Consider the following 15,561-nt stretch of genomic DNA (forward strand, 5'->3'; position numbering starts at 1 on the left):
ACTTAGCACAGATTTGGTAATTACTCCTGAGGGTATGATTTCATGCTTCCAAAACTTTGAATGCTGCTATAAACGAGCCTTTTATAAGATCTCTTTAAAAACAAGTATTTTAATGGCAAAAACTGCAATTACTTTTGCACCAACCTAATACTTGTGGTGTAGCATAAGTTTTCCAATGAAACAGATTTCAAAGCCCCAATTTAGACAGAAATAAAGATTATATGCTCACAAAAACAGGTAACTCAAAAAGCAACTTAGTACACAGATATTTAAAAAAAGGATAAAATTACTTCACAAAATGTTGTAATGGAAAGACATTCCCTAATATTATTTTCTATACAATGTATGGATAAAAAATTACCACATGAAATACTTCAAGTAACCATTTGGCTTTCATCTCCGTCCTGAAAAGTTTACGCAACTGAGTTGAGTGTCCCGCAAAAAAAAAATCTCCCATTTGTTGGTAATGTTATTTTTGGGAAAACGGAACATCACCTTACATTACAGACTGTTTTATATTTATTTAAACATTGGCAGTAAATTAAAACTACTTGAACTTGATAATCCTTTACTAACACTTTATGTCTATTAAGGTTAGTCATTTGACTTTTCACAGCAGATTGAGTTGGGCATCTTATGTAGACATTATAGAAACCACCCTTTTTGCAAAACAATGGAGTATTATTCTTCAAGTTTACAAATTTTTATAATCTTCACTATTACTATCAGTGCTTCCAGCACCATCATGTATGGCAGAAGTAACATAATAATTAAAATTGCTTCACTGTCAGCTTTGTTCTAATTACTTACAATACACATGGTGAAAGCGGCAAAGAGAAATGCATATCATCTCGGGAATTTGAGCTCATATATCCTCTCCCATCAGAAAATATTTCCTCAGACTTAATATCAGGTCACAATTTTTTATCAGCGTCTTAAATATTTAATTTAAATGAAGTCAAGGAGAAGTGCTACTTGTAAAAATATATTGTGTTATCTTAATAAGACTATAAGTATACAAAATTTGCATGTGGATAAACTACCAAGTAAACTGTTTTGTAGCAGCATTTTATTGTCAATGTTTCATTAGTTCAATTATTTTAGTTCCTAATTTCACTACACTCCTTTAAAAGACTAAAAATGGTATTCTACAAAGAATAGGCAGTATTTCCACTAAAAAGTTAATTCTTATTAATATCACACCAACTCACTAATTATAAAACTTTAAAATAAATCATGTTTTTAACTTACATTGATCAAATACACATAGCAAAAACTGTCTATTTGCACTACGCCTTACCTCTATCCCATCAAAACAAAGTTTGATAACTGGCACAAATGCCTCTTCAACAGCCTATAAGAAAATCAAACAAGTTCAGTGTCTCTGAAACTACACATTACACCTATTCTAGTTTTAGTACTTTTAAATGAATGCAATACTTGAAATTATTAAAAGGTAATTTAGCGTAATGCCTGACACAGACGAGATTCTCAGCAACCAGCTTTAACGCAGTAGGCTCTTGAATCAGACAAACCTAAGATCAAATCCTTGATTTCTGACACTCGGATATGAGATAGTGGCTAAACTGCATTAATATTTTGTTTGCCTCATTTCCTACTCTGTACACAAGATTAGATTTATAATTTTAGGCTTGTAAAGAACAAAATGCAAGCATACATTAAAAGCACTTAAAAGGGTTTGGCAAATTTCAAAAGTTCAATAAATGACAGCCATAAAATTCACTCAATTATCTAATTTTTATAACTCCTTCCCTTTCACCCCAAACATTTACGCACTCTTAAATCTTTTACTTCTTCCTGTAATTTCAACTTATCATAGAAGGAGGTGAAAAAGTCACTGCGATCAACATGTCTTGGAGCAACACACAAGGCGTCAATATCAGCACCTAAAAAAACAAACAAACAAACAAAAAACGAGTCCATCAACCATTAATTACTATCATTAGAACATTATTTTATATCTTATTGCAGCATTTGTGGTTGAGAATTGGTTAACATTATACTGGTGAGTATCTAAAAATGCACCCCTCCCCTTAAAAAAAATTACCAGTCAGTATAGGAATAGTATGATCCTAATTAATGGGACATATCTTTTTCCTGCAGCATCCTCTAGTTGCAGTGGCCCAGGTGACATGGAAGTCAAAGAAAGGTGACTCAGATAGGACTTTTATGGTGCAGAGGGAATTACTTAAGAACAGACCTAACATCCTGATGTCATTTACTCACAGCCATGCCCATTAGTGAAACAAAGAAATAGTTTCCTTCTATACATGACGTGAATTATAGGTGCTTATAGGCTCCTACCTGGCCCCTAAATGGGACCTACAGATCCAATGAGGCAGACCATGGTAAGATATTTGTTATTAATTTAGTGCTTGATAGGTAGGAGGCCAGCACTGAGCACATAGGAAAACACAACAAAGATCATTAAAATCAGTAACTGGGATCATAAAAAGGAGAGACCAACAGGGAATCAGGTCAACACAGACATTTCCCTAAGACTCAAGAGCTAGGAAGGCTGTGCACTTAGCATATTCATGAAGCAGACGAGCAAACAGTACACTACTATGGGCACATAGTGGGAGATGGGGAGAAGGAAGGCGCCTGAACAAAGAACACGTATATACTGACAGAAACTTTTAACATAGAGGCCAGTGGTTAATGGTTGAAAAGTACAGCCTCAGAATCCCCAAGTTAGAATCCTAGTTCTGCCAAAAGGTGGCAGGGAGATATTGTTCATGCTTTATTGCTTCTTTAAGTCTCAGACTCCTATATATTGCATGAGAATAGAATGAGAAATAAATAAGACAATGAAGATCAAAAAACGTATTAGCTCCATGCTCAGTCAAAAGAAAAAGCTCAATAAACATTCTGCCACGATAACATTTTTGTGTATTTATTTGCACAGAGAAAAAAATTACAAGTGTAAATAAGAAAATATTGATAGTAATTATCAATGGCTTCGGCTACACACTTTTTTTCCTTAACTGTATTTTACAACTATAATAAAAGGATGGGGGGAAAAATCCATAGGTTTTTTTTTTTTTTTTTTTTTAAGTTTAAATCATTTGTGTTCTGATTTCCACAGTGATAGATATTCTTCAGGTAGAGGAAATGACATAAAGAGGAGCACTGTTCAAAAGAATTCTCCAATGGGAAAAATGTTCTATATTTGCAATTTTCAATGTGGTAGCCACTAGTTTATGTGGCTACAAACATTTAAAATGTGGCTACTTATACTGAGGACCTGAATTTTACATTTTATTTAAGATTGCATTGGACAGCACAGGTATAGAAGGCATGTTATTTCTTCTTACCCAATTTAGGCTCCCTGAAGTACTCTCTTTAATGCAAACTTAAGCTGTATGATACATCACAAGTAACTGAGATGGATATGCTATTATAATTTTTAAGAAATGAAAAAGTGGGCGACCGTTTGTTCAGTGGTTAGAGTGCACTGATCATAACACCAAGGTCACCTGTTCGATTCCCACATGGGCCAGTGAGAAACAACAGCTTGAGCTTGGAGCTGAGCCACGAGTGTGCAGCCGGCTGCTCAGTGGTTAGAGCTCGATGCTCCCAACACCAAGGTCACCGGTCAGTCCCCACTTGGGCCCGTGAGCTGCGCCCTCCACAACTCGAGTGCAAACGACTTGACTGGGAGCTGAGCTGCACCCCCCAGAACTAGACTGAAAAGGACGATCTGACATGGAGCTGATGGGTCCTGGAAAAATAGACTGTTCCCCAATATTCTCCCCCTCCAAAAAAAAAAAAAAAAAAAAGGCCTTAGAAAAAGTATTCCTTCCCAAAATAATGAAAACAATCTTTACCCTTTGTGTGTACTCCTAATCTGTAAGATCCAAATGTAAAAATTTTTCCGCCAACATTTTCAATTACAGATTGTGGAAGATTCTGTTGAAACAAACAAGAAGTAGTTATTCTGCCAGTGGAGCACAAAGGAAATTTCAAATAACACTGTACATAAAACAAAACAGAACAAAACAAACAAGATTTCAGTGCAAAGTTATACGGACAGTAAACTGTATAAGCTCTACAAAATACCAGGCCTTCACAGATCAACCTAATTTGAAATTCAAGCACTTTTGAACTTTTAATCAGTGTTCTTTAATGAAGACCCTTACTATTTTAGAATTTTGTCACATTTCTTTCTACAAACTGCTTTAAAGAGGACTGGTAGAAACCATGGGATTACACAGAAGCAATGTTAGAATCAGAGATTCTATTCATAACCAAGATGCTGTATAAATCATGTTAGAATAGAACAAAACACATACTATGATTGCTTAAAAAATTATATTATAATCAATGATTATACCAAATAGCCCATAATATTAGCGTATAGTTTTACCACATCAAAAGTGACTTACTGGGCCGGTCAGTGGCTCAGACGGTTGGAGCTCTGAGCTCCTAACGCCGAGGTCACCGGTTCGATTCCCACATGGGCCAGTGAGCTGTGCCCTCTACAGCTAAGATTGTGAACAATGAGCTGTCGCGGGCTGCTGTGGGTTACCGTGTGCTGCCAGGAGCAGCTGGTGGCCAGCAGCAAGCATGAGTGGCCGTGGGCTGCTGTGTGCTGCCATGAGCGGCCGGTGAGCAGCCTGAGTAGCCGGCAGCCGGTGAGAGCTGCCGTGAGCTGCTGGGAGCAGCCCACTGACGACCAGCGACCGACCGACCGCCTGAGCCAGGGGGAGCGCAAGGCTCACAATACCAGCATCGGCCAGGGAGCTGTGTCCTACACAACTAGACTGAGCAACAACGGCTTAAACCGGAGGGGGGGGCGGCAGAAGAACGGGGGGGAAAATAAGTGCCTTACTTTAAGGCCAACGCTACATAATACCGTGTCTCCCCGCCAGTAAGACCGCACCGGAACAGAAGCCCTGGCAGGATGGTTCAGGATGACAGCCCCTGAACATAAGCCCTAAAGCATCTTTTGGAGCAAAACTTAATATAACACCTGGTCTTATTTTCGGGGAAACACAGGAGTTTAATTTTTTTAAATTTCCAAAAGACTTTGGTGGGATGATTCTGAACAGAACTAAACTTACTGACAGTTTCTTAAGAGCAGAAACACCAGAAATAAGAATTGTTTATCGCAAAAATTTTTTTAAATAATTTTTTATTTAATTACAGTTGGCATAATATTAATTAGTTTCAGGTGTACAACAGTGATTAGCTATTTATATAACTTACAAAGTCGTCACTCCAATAAAATGTAGCACCCATCTGACACTACACAGAGTTGTTACAACACTATTGGCTGTATTTCACATATCCCCAGGCCGATTTTGTAACCACCAATTTGTACTGCTTAATCCCTTTCCTCCCTCCCATTTGGCAGCCATCAAAATGTTATCTATGAGTCTGTTTATTCTGTTTTTCAGATTCCGCATATAAGTGAAATCATATGGTATTTGTCTTTCTCTGTCTGACTTATGTCACACAGCATAATATCCTTTAGGTTCATCCATGTTGCTGCAGATGGCAAGATTTTATTCATTTTTATGGCTGAGTAATGTTCCATTGTATATGTATGTACTACTTCTTTATCCATTCATCTGCTCACAAACACCTAGGATGCTTGAAAGGAAAGCATTTAAAAATCACCTTCCTGACCCTGGCACTACTACAAAGTACGACGGTGACTACTGAATGGCCCTGGAGGTAAGGATGATGTCTGCCCCAACAAAAAATTTTAATGTGTGTTAGGTCAATACATCTCTTTACCTTCTAATTACTCAGTAAAGTCTCATTCAGTACCAGAGCATAAAAGAGACTACTTACCCTCCCTCTGCCAAAAATGACATAAATGAAGTGTTACTTCATATTCCAAAACCCTAAAAATAAATTGTAAGACTCAGGGACTCCCCTGCTTTATAAGAACACATTTAATCATCACTTATGGAAGAGACAATCTACAGGCATAATATTACACTTGTTAAAAGTAGTCAAGGCCTTAAAAAAACAAAATTAAATTTAAAAAGTAAAGGCCTGAACATCGAAAGACCCCAAATTTCCAAAGTAACGTTGAAAAGAACGACCAAGTTGGAGATGTCACGCTACCTTATATCAAACTACTACAGTAATCAAAGCAGCATGGTATTGGCATAAAAACAGACACAAAGATCAATGGAATGAACAGAGCTCAGAAATAAACCCACACCTATATAGTCAATTCATCTATGACAAAGAAGGCAAGAATGCACAATGGGGTGAAGACAGTCTCTTCAATAAATGGTGTTGAGAAGACAGGACAGATACGTGCAACAAAAATAAAACTGGATCACTTTCTTACACCATATACAAAAATAAAATCAAAATGGATTAAAAACTTAAACGTAAGACCTGAAACCATAAAAGTCCTAAAAGAAAACAAGCAGTAAACTCTTTGACATTGCTCTTAGCATTATTTTTTGGCATATGTCTTCTCGGGAAAGGAAAACAAAGACAAAATAAACAAATGGGATTACATCAAACTAAAAAGTTTTTGTACAGCAAAGGAAACCATCAATAAAACGAAAAGACAACCTACAGAATGGGAGAAGATATTCTCCAATGATACGTTCAAAAGGGGTTAATATCCAAAGTGTATAAGGAACTCTTACAACTTAACACCAAAAAAAACAAACAGTCCGATTAAAAAATGGGCCGAGGACCTGAATAGACATTTCTCCAAAGAGGACATATAGATGGACAACAGACAAGCTAAAAGATGCTCAACATCACTCATCATCAGAGAAATGCAAATTAAAACCACAATGATGTATCACCTCACACCTGTCAGAATCACTACTTCCAATAAATCATCAAACAAGTGCTGGCGAGGATGTGGAGGAAAGGGATCCCTCGTGCACTGGTGGTGGGATTGTAAACTGTTGCAGCCACTGTGGAAAACAGTACAGATGCTCCTCAAAAAATTAAAAATAGAACTACCTTATGACCCAGCAATCCCACTTCTGGGTATTTATCTAAAGAAATCCAAAACACTAATTTGAAAAGACATACACTCATATGCTCCCCCGTTTTCATTGCAGTATTATTTGCAATAGCCAAGTTATGGAAGCAATTCAGGTACCCATCAATAGATGATTGGATAAAGAAGATGTGGTACATTTATACAATGGAATATTACTCAGCCACAAAAAAGAATGAAATCTTGCCATTTGTGACAACATGGATGGACCTAGAGGGTATTACACTAAGTGAAAAAAATCCAAGAAAAACGAATACCATATGATTACACTTATATGTGGAATCTAAAAAACAAAATAAATGAACAAATAAAAACAGAAACAAACTCAGAGATACACAGAACTGATGGTTGGGGAACTGGGTGGAAAAGGTGAAAGGGATTACGAAACACAAATTGCCAGTTACAAAAATAGTCTTGGGGATGTGAAGTGCAGCATAGGGAATACAGTCAATAATATTGCAATAACTATGGATGGTGTCAGATGGGTACTAGGCTTATCAGGGTGATCACTTTGTAAGGTATATAAATGTCTGATCACAGACATTTATACAGATACAGATAAATGTCTGTATGTTCCTGGAATTAATATACTGCGTGTCAACTGTAACTAAAAAATCAATTTTAAAAAATTTAAAAAAGAATATGGCATATAAGCCTTGATTGTCTGATCTGTCCCAAGGAAGGGCCCCATATTCTGTGGGGCCCCCATATTTACATACATAAAAATTTTGGTCATTTTTCTCCTATTCTGTTTTGTTTTTAAAGTAGTCAAGGCCTTTGTATGCCTATATTTAGATTATTTTAAAAACTCACAAAGCTGGCCTGATTATTTAAATGAAACGAGTAAGGTGTGTGCAGAAACAGGCCTTCAAAGGAAGTTAGGAAGAAACTACCTAAATCCTGATCTGTGGACGTCTCTGATTACCCACATGTATCTTGGCTAGCACTGTCTAACAGAACTGTCCAATGCAGTAGCCACTAGCTACACTTCACTACTAAGCTGAGGAACTGAAGGTTTAACTGTAGTTAATTTAAATGGAAATAGTCACATGTAGCTAGTGGCCAATTAGTACACTTTTAGACATACATGTGTTTATAGCTATTATAATAATTACCCACAAACTAAGATTTCTTAATTCCAGTCATAGAAAAACATTTTCAAGTGTAAAATTTTTTAAGTCTCAGGATATTATTAGATGACAAACCAGACAACTAAAGTTAAGTTCAAACTTTTCCCCCCAAAGTATTACAAATCTATTGTAACTATACATTAAATCAGTAATTTTCAACCAAGGATCATTCTGCCTCTCATGGAAATGTCTGAGACATTTTTGCTTGTCACAATCTGGGGAAGGGGGAGGGGCAGGGACAATGCATCTAACAGGAAGAGGCCAGGGATGCTAGGTAACATCTTACAATCCCAGGACAGCCCCCTAAGAAAAGAAATTAGCTAGTCTAAAAATATAAATAGTGACATCATCAAGAAATCCTGTATCAAGTCTTAAAACTAACCAGCTGAGGAAGAAATTCTCTCCACAAAACACAGATACAAAAGACCAAAACTTGGGAAGCCTCAACTCTTTACTCCCATTCTCTAACCAATTTACTACTTAACAGAATTAGGCTATAAAGAAAGGACACAGGGCGGACGGATGGCTTAGTTGGTTAGAGCGCAAGCTCTGGGCAACGGGGCTGCCAGTTGGATTCCCACATAGGCCAGTGAGAGGTGCCCTCCACTAGAATGAAGTCAATGAGTTGCCGCTCAGCTCCCGGGTGGCCAGGTGGCTCAGTTGGTTGGAGCTCGGGGGCTCGCGGGCTCTCAACCACAAGGTTGCCAGTTCGACTCCTTGACTCCCGCAAGGGATGGTGGGCTGCGCCCCCTGCAACTAAGATTGAACACGGCACCTTGAGCTGAGCTGCCGCTGAGCTCCCGGATGGCTCAGTTGGTTGGAGCTCATCCTCTCAACCACAGGGTTGCCGGTTCAACTCCCACAAGGGATGGTGGGCTGTGCCCCCTGCAACTAGCTATGGCAACTGGACCTGGAGCTGAGCTGCGCCCTCCACAACTAAGACTGAAAGGACAACAACTTGACTTGGAAAAGTCCTGGAAGTACACATTGTTCCCCAATAAAGTCCTGTTCCCCTTCCCCAATAAAATATTTTAAAAAAAAAAAAAAGGACAGAGAAATCTGAATAGGAATAAGCATTAACTTCACTAATCCAAACAATTTTTCTTACCCTCAGGAAAACCAGCAGAAGTATTGTATCGGCAATTACTGGTTGCCAGATGGGAGGGGAGTTGCGTGAAAAACGTGAAGGGATTAAGTAGTAAAAATTGCCCATTACAAAATAGTCACGGGGGTGTAAAGCAGAGGGAATATAGTCAATAATATTGTAATAACTATGTATGGCGCCAGGGGGGTACTAGACTTATCAGAGGAATCACTTTGTAAGTTATATAAATGTCTATGCTGTACTCCTGAAACTAATGTAATATTGCAAGTCAATTGTAATTGGAAGATAAAAAAATAATTTAAAAAAAATTACTGGTTAAAGAAACTTACTAGGCACTCAAGTACCTGAAACAAAACTATCAGTGAGACAGTACTCGGTTCACATTAAATAAATTTAAGTTCTGGCCTTTGTGTACTTGACTATGGTTTTAAACTTAGACTAAACATCTAAAAAAAAAAAAAAAGCCATTAAAACAAATCTATGTTTTCTACACAAGATTAAAAAAAAATATTAAGTTCAATAAATGATTAAAAAATACTTGAACACCTTTGCTCAACTCAGAAGACCTTCCTTTTCAAAATCATTTTTACCAAACTCTATCAATGAGAAACAGGCAATACAGAGTCACCAATTTAAAATATTCCCAAGTTAAAATTTTCATCAGTTGCTTGAACTACATATACACTGTTTTAAGAAAAAAATACTATAAATTTTACAAAACCAAAAGACCAACTGACTTTTCTTCTACACTGATACCTCTTCTTCATCTTGGGTTCTTTTTATTAAATGAACTCCACACACAATTCTAAGAATATATTTCCTTTACCAGAAATCCAGTCATGGATTCATCAGTTGTGTGTATGATTTTTCAAAATAAAGTATTAGGAACTCAGAGAATATTATAAAAAACCTAAATATTCAGTTTGAGAGTCTAATATCCGAAAACCTGAAAAATGCTCAATGTTGTAGGATTCCTTAAAAGGTAACAAGATTTTCAAATATTACACATTTTAAAAGCACCTTTCCAGGGAACTATCTACTATTTCAGTAAAGTACATAAATAATTACTGAATTTAAGCTTTGAAATGATGCAACCAAAGAGGCCCTATAAAAATCACTAAATTCAGTTTTTCCTGCTTTCAAAATAACTAGAAACAAAATATAAATTCTGTTATCAATAGTCTAAAATTGACTCTGCGTTAAATCCACTCATATAACGGGTTCCGTAAGACAACTGCTATGTTCAGTTGGCACATTATTTCATGTACAAATAAGTCACCTTACCTTGCTTTCACTGATTTCTCGTATCCACTCTTTTACCAGGTTATTTAATTTTCCCAAAATTAAAATTCTGTTGATAGAGCAAAGATCAATCAAGTTGTTCGTTATTCCAAATCATTACTTATCAAAATGAAAATGTTTCAATAAGTGGCTTTCTAAATTTTAAATCGTTTTTAAGTTATCAGAAAGTATGTAGTAGCTAGATATACTTAGGCACTGTTACATTGGGTAAGACATTCCTTTAGCTGAGTAAGGCGTTCCCCTTTCTCCTGACAATTCTATAATAACCAACAGCATCAACAATCAAAATTAAGGGAATAGAATTCTATGTAGAAAAAGTTTTTTCTAAGTTTCACTCTTGTCGGAAACATGTATTTGGGAGAATAAGTCTGACTTTCTGAGTAGAGAATGCCCCAAAATTCGTTTCTAAAACGAATTGTCTGTTAATCAGAAATTATAAAAATACACACACACACAAGTTTACCTGCGCTGCAGTTCCTCTTCCTCTTCAAAAACCCCAAAGGGCTTCAGAGTCTCGATCAGTTTCTGTGTAAGCAGGCAGTCAGTCTCCTTGGGGGCTGCTAAGCTGATAGGAGAGGTAATGCCATAGTGCTTCTGGGGCGGCTGTGTTTGTTGTGATCCCTGCGTTGTAACTGGACTACAAATGGAATTGGATACAATTACTGCCTTTGATACAAATCAGCATGACTAGAAAACCTGCTTAGTAAAATACATTTCTAAACACAGAATTTGCCACACCTCAAAAAACTTTATTTATAAAAGACGTTTTACTTGTGTTACAACAAAAGTAAGGAAAAGCAAGTGACCAAGTGAAACATTTCTCCTCCCACTCCAAGGAGTTTAACTTTGTCACAACCTAAACATCCAAAACTCTAAGAATCCAGATCAAATATACTGCTGGAGAAAATGCAATCTAGACAAGAAGTGAACCAAGAAATTTTGCTTCTTGAAAAGGAGCCAAAATCTGTTACACTGTTACTTCTAAAGTAATGATAAACATACTACAAAAACACTATCTTTACCAATACAAGAGACTCCCCAAATGGAACTGAACATGACTCACAATGAATAAAATTTCACAGACAATAGGGCATACAACATAAACATAACAAACTTTGGGGAGGAAGAAGTATATTCACTCTAAGCTTGTGACAGATTTTTAGTAAGAGATTTACACTTCAACAATAATGTTAGCCTAGAAGTTTTTTCCATTTTAAGAGAAATACAGATTTTTAAAAACCAACAGGATTTTAATATAACTGGTGTAAAGGAATGAACGGCATGCTTTAAAGGCTTTAGAAAACTAATATGACTTGGATTATTTTTTGGTGAAAACAATTGTTTTTTATCCATCCTTGTAATTAACTTTGTAAATCAATGGACGACGACTCTAAAGATAAGCACAATTATTATTTAAAAACTAACAAGTCAAATAACATACAAAACATGATAGGAGCTAAAGAAATAACCTAACATCTGGATCAGTTATATCCCCCAAATTCTGTTTCTTAAAAAATTATTACACACACATGCCCCTCCACTGTTTTTTAAGTTCTAAATACATTTTTCCTTTTTAAATTAAAGTGCAATAATCTACTTCGAGAATAACATGCTAGGTTCAAGAATCCTATACAGGTTACGTCCCATTATGTATTCACCACCTACCGGCTGGTTCTCATTTATACTGTGACTGCTGGACTGTTTTCCTAGTTTGTCTTCTGATACCAACACAGACCTAAGAATGCCATGAAGCCCATACTGTCTGTTACTAATTAGTGACTGGGCTGCATATCACCTAATCAGTGTGTCCTGGTCTGGTTATGCATTGTCTCAGATTTTACAGTAACATTTACTAAATAAATATCAGATTTATTATCTCTTGTAGCAGTTACTTCATCACTTCCTCCTACTCCTTTTTTTTCCTTGAGTTTTTAATGAGTTTATTTGAGCCAAACTGATGACATGCTGGGAAGCAAGATCTTAAATGCTCCCCTTTGTCCTCTTTTAATCTAATTTTTTCACAGAGCTGGGGATCCACATGAGCACCAAGCACTATCAGAAGATTAAACACCTTACGTCAATGTCCTATTTTTCAAATTTATGTAGCATCACCTATGATGATGTATATACAAAATATACAAATTAAGTGTAAGTGTATTCATAATGTCTTGGTGAATACATGTTTTCATCAGTCATCAAATAGTTATCAGGTTCCATAAAACTGACATCAAAAAGGTGGCCCTCAAAACCGCCTAGTCATTTCAAAATCCTCCTTCACACCATACTCTATCAGAGAAATTAGGTATTAAATGGAAAGATGTACACCTACCACATATCATAATTACATTCTTTTGTACTGTTCACTGCTTCATGAGTCTCTTCAAGTGAACTATAGCCCTTCATGACTATCCCAGAATTATGTTTTATAAATTTTAAGTTGAGTAGAGCCAGAAATGAAAACGAGTGTACAGTTCATCCTAGCTAGACTTGGTTCAAAGAGAGCTTTTAAGTCAAGTGTAAACTGAATTCACGTTTTCCTAATTTCAAGTAATAAACCCCTATTTAGTTGATTGTTTTGTTTTTATTGTTTTGAGCAAGTAATCTGTTTCTCTGTATTTCTTCCCTTTCTTAAATTCATTACCAGTTAAGTTCAGATCAACAAAATATGAGTACCTATTCTCTGTGGGGTTAAGAGTCCTCGCTTATCTTTGCCATTCTTTTCTTTCTCAAATATTCAGGTTTTTCACCATCATAGAAAAAAAATGCTTGGAAAGCTGTCTATTTCAACTTTATTACCAAAATATTTGGATACAGATTTGGATTTCTAAATTCACACCAAGTCTATTCACCCTAAAATTAAAAAAAAAAAAATTGATGTCTTATTAGTTTCCACATTAACATTTTGATTGGGTAACAAAATCATATGCAAGTCACAAATTTTTATTTACTTTATTCATAATGTAGTCACATCATCTATGATAAAACACATTTATTTGCCCCATCTAATTCAAGAAAGGACATATATAGTACATATTTATATATGTATACATATAAATATATTTAATTCAAGTATACATATAGAACACATTAATTAAAATAAATAAAAATAAGTCACAACCAAACAAAAGTAAAGAAACAAATACATGTTCTGAAAGTTACGAGATATCTCTGCCTCCAATAAAAATGGCTTAATCTTAGCTAAGTGGCAGGGCTAGGAATTCCAGGCTGCCAGATGCTTTGAATTTCCAAATGTCCCAAGTAAAAACATTAACCATGATTATACTTTAAGTGGAGGAAGTTAAGTTTTCCATTTAATTTTGGTATTAGAAATGAAGTAGAGTGATAAAACACAATTTATGTTGCTGTTCTTCTAACAAAACAAAAATACACCCTGCAATATTGGATAATTTGAAAGCTTCTGCTTTACAGACTCTCCTAGAACCAAACACTAGACAGCTATCAAGCCCAAGAATGCCAAGCTCTTCCTCCCATGTGTGAACACATTAGACACTTGCCTATTGTCCATCACTTCCTAGAGACATTTTTACCAGTATTTAGCCTTCTTCAGACATTATGCTATTTTAAAAATAAAACTTCTCCAGTTATATGAAACAATGGGGAAAAAACTAGATATATATATAGTATGTGTGACTCATTAAAATTTCTGGTTTTCAGTATCAAGAACACTTTTGCTTTTCTTGAGCCACTGATTTACTTTCATCTGATTAACATGATTTACCTTTAAGATGTTGCCTAAATTCTTAGAGTGAAACTGGTGGCAATCCCGCAAGTTCTCTACTCTACAAAAATCCAAATACCACTGTATTACTGTAAGAACTATTTTTGTACCCTAATTGCTTCCTGTTTTATATCTCTATCCTTATTCTTCCTTTTCACCCACTTTTAATACAAACACCTTGATAGTTTTTAACGTGACTAAAGTCTTAGTCCTGGGCCGACCCCGTGGCTCAGGTGGTTGGAGTACCGGGCTAATGCCAAGGCCGTAGGTTCGATTCCCACATGGGCCAGGGAGCTGCGCCACCGTGTGCTGTGCCAAGAGCAGCCACCAACCGACTCCTGGGGTGGGCGGGGAACAAGGACGGGATGCAAGGCTCATAATACCAGCATGGGCCAGGGAGCTGTGTCCTACACAACTACTGACTGAGAAACAATGGCTTCGACTGGAGTGGGAGGACAATGGCTAGAATCGGAGTAGAACCAGAGTGGCGGGGGGAGGCAGAAAAAGGGGGGGAAGTCTTAATCCTTTCTGGATCAGAGTAAGACACACATACTACATATATACAGTACATATACAAATATGTACATATACAAATTTTGTTCCCTCTCAAAATCACACAAATGACAACAAAACACTCCTTCCCCCATCCCACTTCTTTGGGGGCAGGGAGGGGGAAGAAGAGGGCACAGTGTTAAATGTTTTCAGAACCTTTCTCTCCCTGAGAACATGGGGTACTTTCTTTATAATATTTAAAATATTTTCATCAGGGCAAAGCTCACAAGGACACATGCCCATGTCTCCTTTTAATTTTAACAACATGCTATGTAACAATTCCATTCCAACTACTCCAATTCTGACTCTTGACATTTTGATCCCCCTCTTGCGTTCTACGCCTTTGCCATGCCAATATGCCATCTATACTGCTATCAAGTGTATCTTCCTAAATAAAACACAGCTTCCTTAAAAACCCCTACGATTTCTGGTAATGACATTCAAAAATGTGTCTTACAAAGTCTGCTCTCCACTCAGAAGCAATCTAATAAAGTAGAAAGTAGGCCTGGTTTCACTTCTGCCACTAGTTATATACTATTATTGGTAAGCTGTATCTCTGTGGATTTACCTTAGAATTTATTATATCTCTTCTCTAAGTTGGATGGCAAAGTAGGAATTTAAAAACTATCACACGTTTATAACACTGAAGAGCAGTTTTCCAACCGTAGAAAGTTTTTAAACCAATACTCAAAGAAAGCTCCATCATTTCCCCATGCTAGGC

General features: G+C 36.5%; 1 protein-coding gene across 4 annotated transcripts in view; it reads right to left on the reverse strand.

Moving 5' to 3' along the window:
- Nucleotides 1-15,561, reverse strand: part of PAPOLA (poly(A) polymerase alpha) — a 60,695-nt gene that overhangs the window by 34,891 nt on the left and 10,243 nt on the right. For all 4 annotated transcript variants that reach the window (XM_033106996.1, XM_033106994.1, XM_033106993.1 and 1 more), the window contains exons 2-6: nt 11,013-11,186; nt 10,532-10,598; nt 3,852-3,933; nt 1,798-1,907; nt 1,301-1,354 (exon numbers count right to left, since the gene is read on the reverse strand). In XM_033106996.1, coding sequence (XP_032962887.1) covers nt 1,301-1,354; nt 1,798-1,907; nt 3,852-3,933; nt 10,532-10,598; nt 11,013-11,186 — 487 coding nt within the window. The remainder of the gene's footprint in view (nt 1-1,300; nt 1,355-1,797; nt 1,908-3,851; nt 3,934-10,531; nt 10,599-11,012; nt 11,187-15,561) is intronic.

This window comes from Rhinolophus ferrumequinum, chromosome 6 (genome assembly GCF_004115265.2).
Source record: "Rhinolophus ferrumequinum isolate MPI-CBG mRhiFer1 chromosome 6, mRhiFer1_v1.p, whole genome shotgun sequence".
In the NCBI taxonomy this organism is placed as follows: Eukaryota; Metazoa; Chordata; class Mammalia; order Chiroptera; family Rhinolophidae; genus Rhinolophus; species Rhinolophus ferrumequinum.